We start from the raw sequence: 16,574 nt of genomic DNA, 5'->3' as shown, positions 1-16,574 counted from the left end.
GTAGGCTAAGCTTTACAGGTTTCATCGATGATGAGGATCGAATATCTCTTGCGGAAACAATTCTTGCAGACCTGCCATATTGGTGCAATAATTCAACATCCAATTTTTTTCTATTGATGCCCTCCATTGGTTCATTTGGATACATTCCGAGTGGCATGTGGTACGCAACCTGTTCATGATCTCCTCTTATCATCTCAGGACTGGTGCGCCAAAATTGCTCATCTTCGTTTATAAATCCCCATAAATTCGTAGCGACGCGATTCCAACAGTCAGATGAAGACTGCTGTATGTAGATCCGGCCGGAGCTGCCTGTCGGTCCGATGGACGCTGCGCCGACCAACACGATCGTATCAGTCTCTTAAAGCGCGTGGTGGTCCTGGAGGCTTGGCGCGATTTGAAAATTCAAACCACAATGTCGATATCTAGTTTGTTTCCGAACCAAAAATTGGTTCTCCTCGATGGTGGAAACGGAACGACCCTCGCTGACGATCCAGGGAATGAGCTTGATACTGGCTTATGGTCTGCGACGCTCTTGGTCAAACATCCCGAGAAAATCGCTCGCCTACATCAATCCTGGGAGAAAGCTGGAGCCGATATTATAACAAGTTGCAGGTGAGGGTTGGAAGAATGGTTGTGTTGTTCATGTAAAATTGGAAGGACCGGGTTTTCGACTGACAAGGTTGTCCATGTGGTCATGAAGCTATCAGGCCACGGTCCAAGGATTCGAAAATTACCTGCTTAAACAAACGCATACAGAGCAAAATGACGTGGAAAAGCCATCCAAAGAAGCCGACGAAAATGCTACACATTTACCTCGACTCAATTCTCCCCTTGACTTCTTGCGAAGCTCGATCGGCGTGGCTCATAAGTCTCTGTCAACGGCCAAAGTAGGACTATCTCTCGGTCCATTTGGGGCCACACTTACTCCGCCTCAGGATTACGCGGGTATATACCCTAGCCCTTATAATCAATTGGAGCCGCTGAAGAACTTCCATCTTGATCGACTTCTCGATTATGCTAACGATGAAGCAACTTGGCGAAAGGTGGACATGGTGATTTTCGAAACTATTCCGAATCTTTTGGAGGCTCTTGCGGTTCGCTCAGCTTGGTCCACATTACTACAATCGCTAGAAGATCGCTACGAGAAAACGGAATGTATCAAGTGGTGGGTGAAACCTTGGGTATTGAGCTTCGTATTCGCTGGATCATCAGGTCAATTCGCTTCGGGCGCTTCACCAACAGAGGTTCTCAACGCAGCACTTGGCCTCAGTAAAGACCTTGACCAACTGTCACTCCCGAGACCGTCGGCCGTGGGTGTCAATTGCACTAAACTGCAGTTTATCGATAAGATAGTTTCAGCATGGACCGACTTAACTGAAACCCAATCTCTTCGGACGCTCGAAAGCCCTGCACCCTGGCTATGGATGTACCCTGACGGCGGATTGGTGTATGATGTCGAACGACGTTGTTGGTCAGGCGGCCAGATTGGAACTGATCAATGGGCTCGCCAATTGATGAACATCGCTCAACAAGCTTCACTCCACTGGCCCGGAGTTGTTGTAGGGGGCTGCTGTAAGACTGGGCCAACTCATATTCGCGCCCTCAAAGACATTCAAAATACTTTTATATAGTTGAACTTCAAAGCTATCTTCTGATGCCATATTCCACGCGTGAAGATGCCCGCATCATAAAAAGCCACTTCTCATCATCTGATAATCATCCTACGTAACATCGTCTTGAATTTCATTCCTCAATTTGTACTTCACCGTCGCAATGCAGTTTCGCTTTCCGCTACAAGAGCTCAAATACCATAGGCTCACTCGATTAAAGGTGCAATACCATTGTTTGTTTATGTAGCTTGAATCAAGATGAGCTCCTCACCTGTATCAACAGTTACAGTGACACTAAGTCTTTGACATTTAAATTCCGCAATTGGGAAGTTCAATACAGGCCTTATGGTCTAGTCGTATGATTCTCCCTTTGGGTTGGCATTCTTGGGAGAGGTCTCGGGTTCAATTCCCGATGAGGCCCTGTCTTTTTGGCCCGGGGGGAGAAGGGCCGGCCCATATTGAAGCCTGTTTTCGCGGCGCTACCCGCATTCCAAGTTTCAAATCTCACCAGGGCTTCACAATACATTTTGGGCAAATGGATGACTTCTCTTCCCGATGGCTTGGAAATGTAGACTCAGTTTTGGCATATCGGGACAAAGCAGGTGACGGAGGACTGATTTCAAGTGACCATTGCAGAGCTATGAATTGGTACAAGAGGTAAGACGATAGATATCTTTAACGTTGAAAAGAGAGCTAGAATTGTGAAGCCTTCATTGTGATTTTAAGTTTTGAGCATTGTAGAGCTATCTTATGAATTGTAGTACAAGAAGTAAGACAAAGATAACTTTAACATTGAAAAGAGAGCTAGAATTGTGAAGCCTTCATTTTGATTTGAGTTTTCGTAGATGAAGTGTAAAAATTGATTTAACTAAGCCTTACGTGAAGCTTTCTTTTTTCCCTTCTTTTTAATGACCTTTGCTTTTGAACTTGATTCTTCTTCTTCTTCATCTTCAATCGAGGCTTCAATCGTTTGTTTTAACTTTAAAAATGATTCATCCCCAGGTGGTCTTTCTGATTCTGGAAGTGCAGCAAATTCATTAAGGTATACCGCATCACAAGCCGCAAGAGCGTCTTCAATTTTACCCATATACCAAAGTGCTTGAGCTCTTCTGTACGCAGCTTTACGAAGTGGAGGTGCCATCGGTATAGGAAATACACCCGTCAGACACTCGTCACAGTCATCCAAACAAGCTTGATATTTGCCTACCAATTCAAAAGTTAACAAGGATGATTAGTCGATGAGTTAGTAAATAAGACAATTTTCAATTAGAAACTAAAAAAAGCTGACCTTGAGCAAGATAACAAGCAGCTCTATTCGAGTAAATCGCCCTTCTAGACACTTCTTGTATCGGGTACTGATATGGAATACCGGGGATTGGGCTTTTAACCCTTTGTGAATCAGATAAATCTATCGCATCGCAATATAATTCGACAGCCTTATTGTAATCTTTGGAAACAAAAGCTTCGTTTCCTTTCTTTCTGATCGCATTCACGGCTCTCTCGAATGGTCTGTTCAACGGTAGCTCTTTTCCAATAGGCCAAGGGGGTTGATCCCTAGCATCTTCCCATTTTCCTAAACACCAGGGTTCTTCGGTACAGAATTCAACGGAGTCGTGCAGCTTTTCTGTGCAATCGTCGTCCATGATGAAGTTTGTTGATTGAGTAGTGAAGAGTGTTCGAAGTGTCGAAGATTGGTTCTTTGGTTTCAGGTGAGCACCTAAGATGGTTCGATTGGAAACGTGAAAACCTGTCGAAAAGAAAATTTACTCAAATACAGTTTCAAGTCAGCCCAGGGCGCGAACCTTAACTAAGTCTCTGAACCCTAACACATACATCTGTCATCCCTCTCGGCCGAAGGAGTATTGATTCATGAGTGCTGATCTGGGCTGATTCCAACAAGATAGCTTTGACATCAATTCAGCTTTTCATGATTGAATATATAACGATAAGAGCCTGATGAAATTACTCTACACCAAGCATACGTTAATATCAAAGTCAACATCCAATCAAACCTTCAAACCCACTGTGCCACTGCCATTGTGTATTAGTACATTTGTGTTTTGAAATCATTCATTTCTTTTTATGTATGTACAAGACAAAATTACTCCAAAAAACTTTTGATTCTTAAAGTTGGTTTGTTAATTCTGCATAAGATTGTACATAAATAGAACAAAGTTGAAAAAAAAATTATACATACCATCTGTTTTTTTAATTTTCAGATTTCCTTATCACTTATACCTTAATATAATTTATTGTATATCAATTCATCTTCAAAATATCGATTGAAAAACAAAAAAAAATCAATAATGTCATTAAATTTCTGCAAAATCTTAAACTTGTCTAAGGAAAAACCAAAATTTGATTAAATCCTCCAGACTTGGATGAATTTAGATTTTGTTGATGTTGATGTTGATGTTGATATACTTGCTCATTCTCAACCCCTTTAACATGTTCAAATTCTCTAAAAACCTTCAGTTCTCTAACCCCATCCAAATCCCCACGATCATCCCCACGATCATCTTCATCAAATTCATCAATCCCTCTTAAAATCTCTTCAATCAATCCACCACCATCTTCTTCATCATTCCTTTTTAAAGTATTCTTATTCACTTTTTCAAAAAAAATCACTTTAGGTATTTCAATTAAACCTAAAACAATCGGTATACCAATAATTTCAATCGATCTTTTCATCCCAGGTAATAATTTAAAACTTTCAATTAATCTTTTGCCACTAAAGATCCATTCGTCACTTGGTTTTAATTCATAATTTAATGTTTTCATTTGATTCTGAGATTGATTTTCAATTAAATATGTAATTTTACATTTCTCATATATCTTTAAATGTGGTGGTAAATTATTAGTGATTAAAATTGGTGGTTTCTTTTTGATTGGAAATCGGATTGGGTGAATTGTGGTATGAGTTGAATTCAGATCTGAAGTTTTCTTCATTGATCTTTAATCAAATAATTAGTTTGTAACAATCAGTAAAGAGTAATCAATCGAGCCACAAGTCAAGCTTATATTTCTTCAATACTATAGAGTGAAACAATTTACCTTTCCCATGTGATTTTTAAAGCACAATTATCCGATTGGGATCCGGTTGCAAGTTCGATCACATAACCAATCGAAAGTGCCGAACCAGGTTCTAACTCAAAATAACACACGCATCAGAAACAAACAAATGATAACCCTACCTCAAAGTATAGTAAGACAAAGATGTTTTATCAACGCTCACCAAGTGGAAAAGCATTATCTTCTTCATTCGATGAAATTGAACTAGACAAAACCTTAATCGGAGTGACCACGTTCTAAATTCGAAAAAAAGAATCACATTTCAACCATTAAAGCGAGTTTAAAAATGTCTTTAAAGATTCAATTCATTTCCCAAACACATACCTCACATTGTATCTGAATTTGGTTCAAACTTAACTTAATCAAATCATTCGATTTAATAATCACATTCACCAATACTCGATCCGATTTATCCCAAAGATCAGGTAAACAGCAATCCGAAAGCTTTCGATTGATTGAATTTCGATTCAAATTAAGATATCTTATATCAAATTCACATAAGAATGGATCTTTAACTTGTAATAAGATCGGTTTAATTAATTGACATGATGGAAAAAATGGTAAATCGGTTTCTTCCAAGGTTGAAGTCTCTTCCACTGAGTTGGTCGTAGCTTGAGATTGCTTGATGGCATTGACGGTCAATTTCATGTGCCTGTTACCTGCGAGAGACGGTTGTAGGGTTATGATCTTCTCTATTGATCCACGAGGTTCGAGTGAACATAATGTGTACTCGTTCAAGTTGATCATATTACTCTCTTCATCGATCATCAGGGTATCTTTCTCTATCATCATCATCGTTCATATCAGTGTCCATTAGCCAACATAATCGGTCAAAGAAACATTAGTGAACACTGACCTGAAACAGGATCCCGACATTCGACATCTAATTTGAATACCAAAGTCTCATCTTCTTCATCATTATAAAGCTTGACCTTGATTGACCCTGTTTCATCTAATAATACCAATTCTTCGTTTTCAATCTCAGCTCTAGCAAGTGGAATCTTATCCCGTACCCTATTTAATCATCAATCAAAAAAAAATATCAACCATCAAAAGAAACCATTTATGTTTACAAAAAGCCTATACAACTCACTGACAAAAGGAAGATAAACCTTCAGTAGTTAAATACTTTGATTCATTAGTCTTCTCATCCACTTCATGAACCCATCTAAAGTTTGAATAATCTTGTTGAGGGCTAATAGGTTTAGTCTTCAATTCAAGTATCCAAACATCATGTAGATTTCTTGAAATAAATTTAATGAATTCTAATTTCACTTTACCTACCATCAAAGGTTTAAATTCACCATTAAAAATCATTAAATTAAATTCATTTGTCCAACTTAAATTTCCTTCAAACTTTAATGATTCTTCTGAAATTTCATGAAGATCCAAGTTAATTAAAGGTTTGACTTCTTGAGATTGATGATGGATGATGATTGTTGAAAAGTTACTAAAGTGTAATTCACAAGAAGTGAATGAAAGATGATAACCTGGAAACGGATTTTCTGAATAAATCTTTAATTGAAAATTGATCGTGTCACCTAATTGAGCCGAAGAATTCCAAAACACCACTTCTGATCTTACTGTATCATAAGAATTAAGTCAATTCGTTTTTTTAGTAAGATTTACTTTCCTCTTGAAGGGCATATATAGAAGATGATAGCGTACATACAAGGTGATGTTGAATTGGTCATATCCAATGTAATAAGCCGAGGAGATTCAATAGATCCATTCCCTGGTATCTGAAAACAAAGTAAGTTCAAGAAGATTTCAAAAATCAAATCATCAAACTTACTTGAATCATATCTTGTAACTCATCACAAATCTTAGCCTTGGTTTCAATAGGTACAATCAAACAATTCGAATCAATCAATTCATAACTAATCTCCAGTAATTTTTCAAATCTTTCAAATTCAGGTCGATCATTCTCAAATTTAATTAAAGGATATCCAATTTCAAGTTTAATACTTTCATAAAATCTCATCAAAGCATTATCTAAAATCGGTTTAAATCTTTCTTTTCGATATGTACTCGTAATCCTTTCAAAGAATTTCCCAGCCGTTACATAATCTTGATTATCAAAATGAATCATTGCAATCTTAAAGGCCAAGAATAAAGTCATCCGAATCGAATTAAACCGTTTGAATAACTCATAGGCTTTAGTGAAAAGCTAAAAGATAAACACACAGACAAGCCCATTCAATGAGTTTGAGAAATCATTCGATCATTAAAGGAGTGATAAGAGAAATACTCACACCTATTATTAATTCAGTATGATTGACTTTTCTCTCGTAAGCTAAAGCAGCCGAGCCTTGAAAGGTAGCAGCTTGATCCTTTGATTTAGCAATAGACTTCATCTGTTCCTAAAAAAGTGTTTTCAAAACATCCACATCAAAATTCAAAAGTTGTTGTTTTTCATTCCAAATCAAGAAGAATTTCACTTACTTCAGCAATTTCACTAGCTCTAAACTTATCACGTCTATGTGTAGCACAAACCCCACTTTGATAATAATAAAATCCAGGATGTAACAAAACATTAGCAGGAATCTGAAGATGATCAGACGGATGATTCAATGAAAAGAAATTAACTTCATTAAATGAAGTAGATGGATTAGGTAACAAGTTAGGTAACCTTAACCCATTCCGACAACCACATTCGATCAATTCGGAAAACATTGTATATTGTTTTGATAACCAAGACCAATATTCAAAGGTTTCATCTCCTATACCCCATCCATTACAAAGATCTCTAAATCGATTGACATGTTTACTAAATTGATCCATAGCTCTTGAAGTTTCTTGTGAATAAAAATAAAATTTACAAATCTGAAAGAAGAAAGAAGAAGAAAAAAAATATGACCCAAACATCAACACTTGAAAATCAATTAGCATCTCCATTCTGAGTGATTCAAAATCGCTTACTTTGATATTTATACAATCTATCAATACTTTAGCTTCAGCCCATCGTTTAGTTCTAGGAGGTAAGATCGCAGTACTACTAAACATCCCACTCAAGCCGATCCAACAATCTTCATAAGACTTTAAAGCCACATCATACTCTTGTCTAAACTCAGCAAAAGTAGCCAATTTGAAATCCGATCTAACAATCCAACCTTGTTGACCTAATGAATTCAGAATCGGCTGATTTGATTTAGAATAACTATTATTAAGATTGGATTGATGTACAATCGAATTACTTCGTGATCGTTTCCTTCTGACTTTACGTGAATGTTCTCGATAATAATCTAGGGAAGATTCAAACAATTCAGATTTTAATGTTTTCACAAACGATAAGATTTCCGAATCGATGACTGGTGAAAGAATAAATAAAGAAGATCTTGAATCTAATCCTGATTGTCTTCTAATATAACTTAATCTCATATCTAATGAAGGATGATCTAACATCGTCTTAGATGTTAAGATCACCACTACTAATTTAATTCCTCTTTCAGTGGTCGTCTTTTTCCTTTCAATGATTTCATAAATCAATTGATGATCAAATGATTTTTGTTGTTCAAATTCTTTTGAATCGATTTCATCTGTTCCATTTCCAGATCCATTTAAATTGTTTTCTTTAAATTTAGCCATTGATGAAGGAGGTTCCCATAAAGTTAAAGTCAGTACAAAAACCGATGGAATCATATCCCGATGTTTTCGTATCCAAATAGGTGTCATGATTCCATCTGGATAAAGTGGTGAGTTTGGTGTTAAAGGTGAAAGTGGTGAATGGATCATCGAGCTTGATGGATTGGAATTTGATGAAGGTCTTGCTTTTCTAGGTGGAAATCTAACATTCTATATAAAACATTCCATAGTTTTCTTTGATTAATTTCATCATCAGAAATGAGTATCAAATTCATTTTACCTTGTCTACCATTACTACCCTAAAATCTGGAGGTTTCGAATTTTGATGATAAGTTCTTGGATCCCAAATTTGAATACCTGATTGATTGATAGTAAGAGCATGTCTCAGACTGTTCGATAATGCTTGAAAAGGATCAATTGGTACTGATGAAGGATTTTGAAGGATTGGATTAACATTCTTCACATCTTCAGGAACTGGTGTTGAAGTGATAGGATTAAGACCAGCAAAGAATAATAATGGTAAATGATGTGATAAGAATTCGATGGGTCTGTTTAGTCAAGAAGTCAATGTAAGTTTGAAGTTGCTGATAAGAAGTAGTGAATGAACTTACTGAGTATCCATTTTGATTTCAGATTACTCTTGAATGTTGATTGCTGATCGAGGTGAGAGTCACAGGGAAATTGGAAGTGGTGGTACTCTAAAACTTGATCTATGTATCCTAGGGGTTTAAGTACATAAACTATTTCATCAGCCACATTCTTTTCTTGTCAATCTCATTCTCCTTTGATCAATCAAGGATTAAGGCAACTTCAATGAGCTCTATCTCATCTACAATCTTTCAACTTAAAACTCCTTCAAACTGCACTCACATGAACATCCATCAAATCAAATCATATATATATATCCAAATTACAATTCTCAATGTACTTAACATATAAAAGAAAACCCTCTCCCCAAAACTAACCAAACTTATTCTCTTTCAATCAAATCAAATCATAGAAAAAAACTGTCCCAAAATAATCAATCTAGTATCATCCAAAATCAAAAACCTAAAGCTCATAAAAAGAAAAAAATGACAATACAAAACCTTACAAAGAACAAAAAAAATAGAACTTCACATTTCCAAAAAAAATGAAAGCATGAAAAAACAAATCACGAGTGTTCTTCATTAATTTCTTTCCATCTTTCATCCACCCATTTACCAACCCAATCCAATTTCCTATTCCCTTCTCCCTTTTCTTCTTCTTCTTCTTCATCCTGATTTTCAACCGATTTCTTAAACTTATTAAAATACATTTTACTAATCCAACAATCTTCAGTTGATTTTAAAACTTTTAACTTGAAATTCGATTTCGAAATCTTATACTTTGATTTACCTTCCCATTTACCTAAACTAAGGTTCATTAAATTCTTGGTTCTAAATGATTTGTTTAAGTTTGTTGGATCGATGGTTTCTGTATCGATTTCAGTTTGATAACTTTTTATATAATACTTCAGTGGGTTTGAGCTTTTGGAGATTTCGATCGTTGGATCTTCTGAATTGATTAATTGAATACTTAATGATTTCCTTTCTGGATGCTACATTCCATTACCCCCCGTCCAAAAAAATTAATCAATCAATTTTAATTCACTTTGAATAGAAACTCAAGATCTTAGGAAATATGAGACTTACCCATTCAGCTTTATAAAGTTCTCCATCTTCTATAATCTCATTCACTTCATTTCGATATCCAAATTGATAAAGATCATCATCACTTTCCTCTTCTCTTTCTCTTTCTCTTTCTCTTCTTAATAAATTTAACATTTCTTTATTCCTTGTATCACTATGAAGATGTGAAAACTAAAATTCAAACTGAAATCAGTCAACTAAAACATCCAAAAAAAAACAAAAAAACAAAAAAGGTAAATCATCTACAAAAGGTATTGAAAACACTTACATGTTTTAAAATCGAATTACTTAATTTATCAATCGTTGAAACCAAATAACCAATCTTAGGAAACCCAATCCTAATCAATTCTTCAAACGAATTGATTTCTAATTCACCATCAAACAATCTAGAAATCGAATCTAAAACGAATCCATATAGTTTTTCCGATGGGTTTTGATTTTCATCATCATCTAATCCTAAGATCGGATGACTTAATCCTAATTCGATTCCAATCGGATTGATTCGCTTCCAATTAGGTTCTTGAATTCCGATTTCGATAGCTGTAGTCTTCAATTTCAATAAACGTGAATAAAGTATCTAAATGTATCAAAAAAATGAGAACATGAGAACATGAGAGCATGAGAACATCAGCTTTTAGACTTTTTTCAGTTTTGAAAAACAAAATGAGGTTGTTTCTTGAGGGGGGTATGAACGTACATGAATCAATCGAAATAAGATCACATAAGTAGAAGTTCCAAAAACATAAAAATATCGACCATGATGATTTGATACAGAAGACTCCATCTCTTCATCTCCATCTTCACCTTCAAGTTGAATATCGGCCCATTTCCTTAAAACAGAAAACGTATGATGTTCATCATTCGATTTATTTTCTTCTCCATTCGAATCAAACAAATCAAACCCATTTCTTCTTAAAGGTTGATGATCAAGTGTTGGTACTGAATTAGGTGGTGATGACATCAATGGAGTTTCTAATTCATTGATTCCTAACTTCATTCTATCGATCCTTCCTCTTGCTCCATTCGATTCATTAGTCGAATCAAGTTCTAAAAGTCCTCGGGTTAAACTTTCAATGCCTTTTTTCGAATTCAAATCTCTTTCATTCTCTTGACCATGATTAGAGGATTCGATTCGATTCGGATTGATTTCATCAGTTGTAGATTCACTTGATTCATCATCATAGATCATCGGGATTTGTTTTTCAAGTTCGATTTGTGATATATTCCAAACTGCTGGTATTAAAATCCGAATGGTTTCATCTATTCTTCTACGTTCTGGATGTGAAAGTGCTGATCTATCAAGTGACATTGCAATGATCTTCAGCACATCAAAAAATACATCTAAATCTTGAAATCCTAGTTCAACTTGATGTGATGGTCTCATGGGTGGAATCTTCATGACTTCTGGTTCAGGAATCGTAGAATAAAGTGCATGAGATGGGTTCGGTTTCGGTTTTGAAGTCGTTTTGTTTTTGACCGACTTCTTATCAATTTTAGGTCGATCATTCAAAGGTTTTTGAATCACCGAAGGATTGGGTTCATCAGCTAAGACCACATCAATCACTAAACATTCCTTTTTCTCTTTGAATTCTTCAATCTCTTTAATAAACTGATGACCTTTAATTAAACTTTTCTCATTAGATTTAAAACTTAAAACTTGATGATCTTGAGCTTTATAATAATTTTTCCTTTCAACTTCTCTCCAAATCAAATTCCATTGAGATTCAGCAGATTTCCAATTTAATTCGATTTCTTTTAATCTTTTTAATACAATCGAAACCGAATTAGCTGGATAATCTCTTAAGAGTGGAAAGATTTGATTTAAATATTTCGATTCATAAACTTTTTTCAAGGTACGATTATAAATCGATGGACTGATCCCTCCTAAATTCTCTCCTAATTGAAAATTTAATCTTTCCTTTTCATCCATCGAATCAATTCGAGTTTGTAATGATTCTAAATGTCCAATCGTTCTACTCATCGATTCTGACCAATATGAAAAATGAGCTCGTTCTCCTTCAGTCATCGCAATCACTTCTTCAAAATTCGTTTTCCGATGTCCTGGTCCACCTGATTCAGTTCCAAACTTAGCCGCTCCAAAGTATTCATCATTCAAGACACTCCAACATAATTCATCTCGACCTGAACATGCTAAATCGATTTCACACTTTGGTAATCGTTTATAACTTGGTCCATATTCTCTTTGAATGATGGATGCATCTACCTTTTCTCTCTCTCTTACATCTAGATTTTTAATTTCCCATACTTCATCTTCTACTAACCCATCCTTCTTGACATCATATCCCACAAACCCTTTAAAATCGTCTAACAATTCATCATTATCTCCAATATAAACTGATACTCTATCCACAAGTGTTTTAAAATCAATAATCGTTTGATTATAAAGTTCCAAGACTCGTAAGAACTCGTGCCAAACTTCTGTATCATTCAAATATTTCTTGATTGATTCAAACAGAATCAATTCTTTCGTGTTCGTCAGTGTACGTCCACCCATAGCATCATGAGTCTCAAGTCGATGAGTGTGCCACAAATAATTATCTGGTAATATTTCTTCTGTGGTGATCTGATGATGCGATCGAGATGAAACTCGTTTGTCGTGATGTTGAAGATGATCATCGACACTTGTATCAGCTGATTTGTGTAGGTGATGTTGAGAAGCTGTACGAAATGGAGTCGTATGTGGGTTTGGTTCATGATGGGTTGATTGGGTTGAGACTTTGGTGACTGGATCAATCATTTCTTGATATTTGTTACGAGACCGATTTGCCTTGGTTCCACTCATTTTACTAGCTACCGTATCAAGTTGACTTGGTGGTGTGGAGTCTAGTGGCCCTCCAACTGAAAGATGATGATCATTTATAATCTTCTTCTTCTTGTTCAATGGTCCGGATTCTTTTGAATGGTCAGCTGTTTCGTCAGCTTCTGTGTTGTGGGAAGACGCGAGTGGTCGTTTATTGGAGGGCGATGTCGTAGGAAGAAAGGTCTTTGAGGGCCCGGTACCATTGATGGGATTTTTTGGATGGACTGGAACACCCAATGGCCTGGCTGATGAGGTGTGAGTGGTAGGCAAATCAGCGATCTCAGGTCTAACCACCAGGGGAGCATTTGTAGTATTCCTGATATTCATCTCAGCAGTCTTATTGAGCGTAGGCGCTAAAGCATCAGAAAGTAAAGATACCCCACTCATCACCCGTGTCCCAGGCGAAGGTGTATGTCGTCGTAGATCACTAGCCAAATCAGAATTTGCAAATGGTTTGCTCAATCGATCATCGATCAACATCGAATGAGGAGTTTGAGAAGTTGACATCAAGGTTGATTGAGATGGCTTTGGTACAGGTGCTTGAGCTTTCAACATTGTCACTCCACTCGCTCCATTCTCGTTATTTGGATCAGGTAAGAATTGTTTAAACTCATCGAGTAAATCAGTAGCTTCAGCAAACAGCTTGGTCACTTGTACATAGACCTATTAACAAACAAAATTGAAAAGGATTAATTCAGATCACAGCGTTTCATAGATCTTGATGATAGAGGAGAAGTATTTACCACATCAATCGGCATTCCATCTCGCTGATAGGTTTGTAAGATTTCCAAAAATGTTTTATAGATTTCGGGTTGATCTATAAATCGATGTTTGATCTTGTTCACATAATTAATAGCATAATTGAATTCGACCGGTTTGTTATTGATACTGTTAGCTTGAGGGGGATTTGCAACGGTTACCACTGGTGTTGGGGTTCTAGTGATAGCAGGTTGATTTGAATGAGATCGGATAGGTTCAGCTACTAACTCGGGAGCTAATAACATTTGATGATGATTGGAAGTTGAATCTAGAGCTTTTAGATCGGGAGCAACTGGAAGTTTAGAGTTGGAAGTTGGATTTGAATTCGAATAGAGATTGTGAGTAGAGTGGCTCGGTAGCGAAGTTGATGAAGAGGCGGTGGTATTGGGTCGATAAGGAATAGCGGCGCTGTGAGTGATGGCTAAATGAGGAAGAGGTCAGAATATGATGATAGAGATTAAAAGAAAGGAGATCTGAAGACGTACTATTAGCGGTAGGATTGGTATTTGTGGTTTTGTTGGAATTGGTTTGATTTAGATTAGCTGTTATAAGAGGATCAGTCAGTTTAGATTGACCTTCATCGTGATTGAGAGAAGATTTCGAATTCATGTTTGTGGATGTAGTAGGAGTGGTTGATGAAGAGGTAGAATGATTGTTGATCTGTTTATGTTTTGAAGGATGAGATGGAGGTAAAGGAGGTTGAGGTGGTTGAGTAAGATCCTGAATTGTAGTTTGATGTTGGGCATAAGATGTTGAATTAATTGAAGTTGAAGTTGAGCCAGTTTCAGGACTATCTTTAATTTCGATCCAACCCATTGGAGTTAAAGTATTTTCGATTCGATCCTTGATGATGATTGCATGAGATCCATCTCTAGGAAAAAGAGAAGTTTTATTGGTGATTGGATTTGGAGTGAGAACGGTGACGAGATCAGCTAATTCTGGATTTGAATCATGATCGATTCTTTTAAGTAAAGTACATTCGATACGAAAACCAGAAGGTAAGAAAGTATTAAAACCTTGAATCAAACTAGGATAACCTCTAAAAAGAGATGAAACTCTTTCAATAACACCAGGTGTATCAATAGATTGAGTTTTAAATAATTTCATCACATCTAAGAATTGATTATAAACTTCATTTTGATCTTGAAATCGAATCTTAACTTGATCAAGATAACTAAGAGCATCTCTAACGTTCAAAGTACGATATGAAGAAGTGACGACTGTACTATCTGAATTAGGAATCGAAGTTGAAGTTGATGGATTTGGAGAGTGAGTTTTGGTTGGATTGTTGTTGGTTGACAGTGAGTCATCTATTGAGGAATCCATCATGATAGGTTTGGTGTTGATAGATTGATTTCTTTTTAACTAACTATGGAATTGTAACTTGGAAGTGTTTGATTTGTTATTGAGACTCATTTGATTTGATGGTAAACTAGTTCGATTTGGATGGTATTTGATTTTTGATTTGATGATATGATGGTAGTTGCTTGATGGTGATGGTGATGGTGATGGTGATGGTGTTTGATGGTGATGGTTAATGGTTGGTGGTTAATGGTTAAAATGGTGTTTGTTGTAGAAATGTAAGATGATGTATGCGCTTGTTGTACAGGGTTGTATGATAGGGTTTCGATTTCGAATTGACTTTTCTTGTTTGAAACTGTCTCATTCCATTCTCGTCGATTCAAAACTTGAACCATTCTCGAATCCTAATCGATCCTACTCAATCAATCCATTCCAATCCATTCCATATCGACAAAATGACAATGATAGAGGTTGGTGGAATGTTCTTCAGTTCGACTGGCTTTTAGAATCGAATATCATTAACCATATCGATTTCTTTTGTTCTTATCTCTAGGTAATTGTTAATGATCGATTAGGGACAAAAGGTAAATCAAATTCAAAAAGTCATTTCTTGAAAACCTACTTTAGAAAAACTCATTGATCAATCGGTTTCTTTTTCTTTTATAAACAAAATGTTATTGAAATCAAAGTAAGAGTTAAATGCGAGTAAGTAACCCCTCAACTTTTTCTACCAAAAAAAACCAAGCCAAACGGGGGTTTTCCGATTTCTGATCTATCAATATCATCTTGAATCTCCTTGACGTTTTCTTTCTTTGTTTACAGCTCTGAAGATACAATAGGTGAATTTAAAATTTTGGTTTCTGCTCAAACTGGAACAGCTGCATCTAAGGTCAGTTTTTAAAAATACAAACATCTTTGAGTGCTTTGGTAAAAGAAAGATTTGATTTGATTTTTCAATGTTCTGCTTAGATTCGACTCTTTAAATGGTAAAAACGCTCAATCCTCTCGAGCCTTGCTTATAATCCTCACTGATTTTGTGGTTCTATGGTTTTTATGATATGGTAATCATAGGTATAAAGAATTTAAAGATCATATCACTTTAGCTGATTATGAAATTCATGATGGGTTAGTAGACTATTTCAATGCCTTCTTTACCAAAAGAAAACTCATCATCATGATTTGCTTTTTATATGTTCGTTCTGTAGAATGAGTATCGAATTACAATAATAAAATGTACCACCAAGATTTTAGCCAATCCATTTGGAAAGTATATATATACATAACTTGATTTGTAAAAGGTTTGAAGTAAAAGGTGTGTTTACTCTGTTGTGGAATTGGGTATCAATGAATAAATATGTATATCTGGAGATGTGGAAGTTTTTAAATATGATGATTGTTTGTTATTTTGTTTTTTGTAAAATGAGATTGGCTCGGTGGCAAAGTTGAATAAAATTTTAAAAATTAGTTCCATTGACCGTAGAATTGTAGTCACCTTTACTCTCTGAGCTCTGGCACCTCGTTCTCACTTAAAATTCGTCAGATTCTGACCATAGCTTTTGAAAGGTAACCACGATTCTTGATGGTAAAGGACCTTTGAAGGAGTTGATTGTCAATCTTTCTGAGAGTTCGGAAGTGATCAACACAATCACTCGAGTTGTTTTGATATTTTCTGTGCTTATGAATCTGAGCAAAACGCACCGTCGTCAAGGAGTAGAATCCCTGAACATTTGAGGTGAAGGTGTGAAGCCCTAGTAT

At 36.0% G+C, this 16,574-nt stretch overlaps 4 protein-coding genes across 4 annotated transcripts; 1 reads left to right on the top strand and 3 right to left on the bottom strand.

Moving 5' to 3' along the window:
* Positions 1-445: 445 nt before the first annotated feature.
* On the top strand, positions 446-1,607 carry MELLADRAFT_26682 (uncharacterized protein; the record flags this gene model as incomplete). The annotated part of the gene is made up of 2 exons (XM_007410089.1): positions 446-612; positions 701-1,607. Coding segments are annotated over 2 exons (1,074 nt in total), but the record flags the coding sequence as incomplete, so codon positions are not given.
* An 871-nt stretch (positions 1,608-2,478) lies between these two features.
* Positions 2,479-3,253, bottom strand: MELLADRAFT_63178 (uncharacterized protein; the record flags this gene model as incomplete). Its single annotated transcript, XM_007409953.1, has 2 exons — positions 2,479-2,813; positions 2,899-3,253. The coding sequence occupies 2 exons, from the start codon at positions 3,251-3,253 to the stop codon at positions 2,479-2,481; spliced, it is 690 nt and encodes a 229-aa protein (XP_007410015.1).
* Positions 3,254-3,950: 697 nt separating this feature from the next.
* Positions 3,951-8,889, bottom strand: MELLADRAFT_63177 (uncharacterized protein; the record flags this gene model as incomplete). Its single annotated transcript, XM_007409952.1, has 14 exons — positions 3,951-4,563; positions 4,665-4,755; positions 4,846-4,918; positions 5,007-5,464; positions 5,539-5,696; positions 5,776-5,891; positions 5,967-6,265; positions 6,355-6,424; positions 6,478-6,852; positions 6,938-7,045; positions 7,128-7,508; positions 7,605-8,477; positions 8,548-8,815; positions 8,879-8,889. The coding sequence occupies 14 exons, from the start codon at positions 8,887-8,889 to the stop codon at positions 3,951-3,953; spliced, it is 3,894 nt and encodes a 1,297-aa protein (XP_007410014.1).
* A 254-nt stretch (positions 8,890-9,143) lies between these two features.
* MELLADRAFT_77776 (uncharacterized protein) lies at positions 9,144-14,843 on the bottom strand (the record flags this gene model as incomplete). The annotated part of the gene is made up of 7 exons (XM_007409951.1): positions 9,144-9,846; positions 9,941-10,108; positions 10,206-10,514; positions 10,635-11,546; positions 11,781-13,421; positions 13,502-13,938; positions 14,003-14,843. The coding sequence occupies 7 exons, from the start codon at positions 14,841-14,843 to the stop codon at positions 9,421-9,423; spliced, it is 4,734 nt and encodes a 1,577-aa protein (XP_007410013.1).
* Positions 14,844-16,574: the final 1,731 nt, after the last annotated feature.

Source organism: Melampsora larici-populina (assembly GCF_000204055.1).
Source record: "Melampsora larici-populina 98AG31 unplaced genomic scaffold MELLAscaffold_18, whole genome shotgun sequence".
In the NCBI taxonomy this organism is placed as follows: domain Eukaryota; kingdom Fungi; phylum Basidiomycota; class Pucciniomycetes; order Pucciniales; family Melampsoraceae; genus Melampsora; species Melampsora laricis-populina.
The sequence above is the reverse complement of the archived record's forward strand: the minus strand, read 5'-3'. Positions and strand labels throughout refer to the sequence as shown.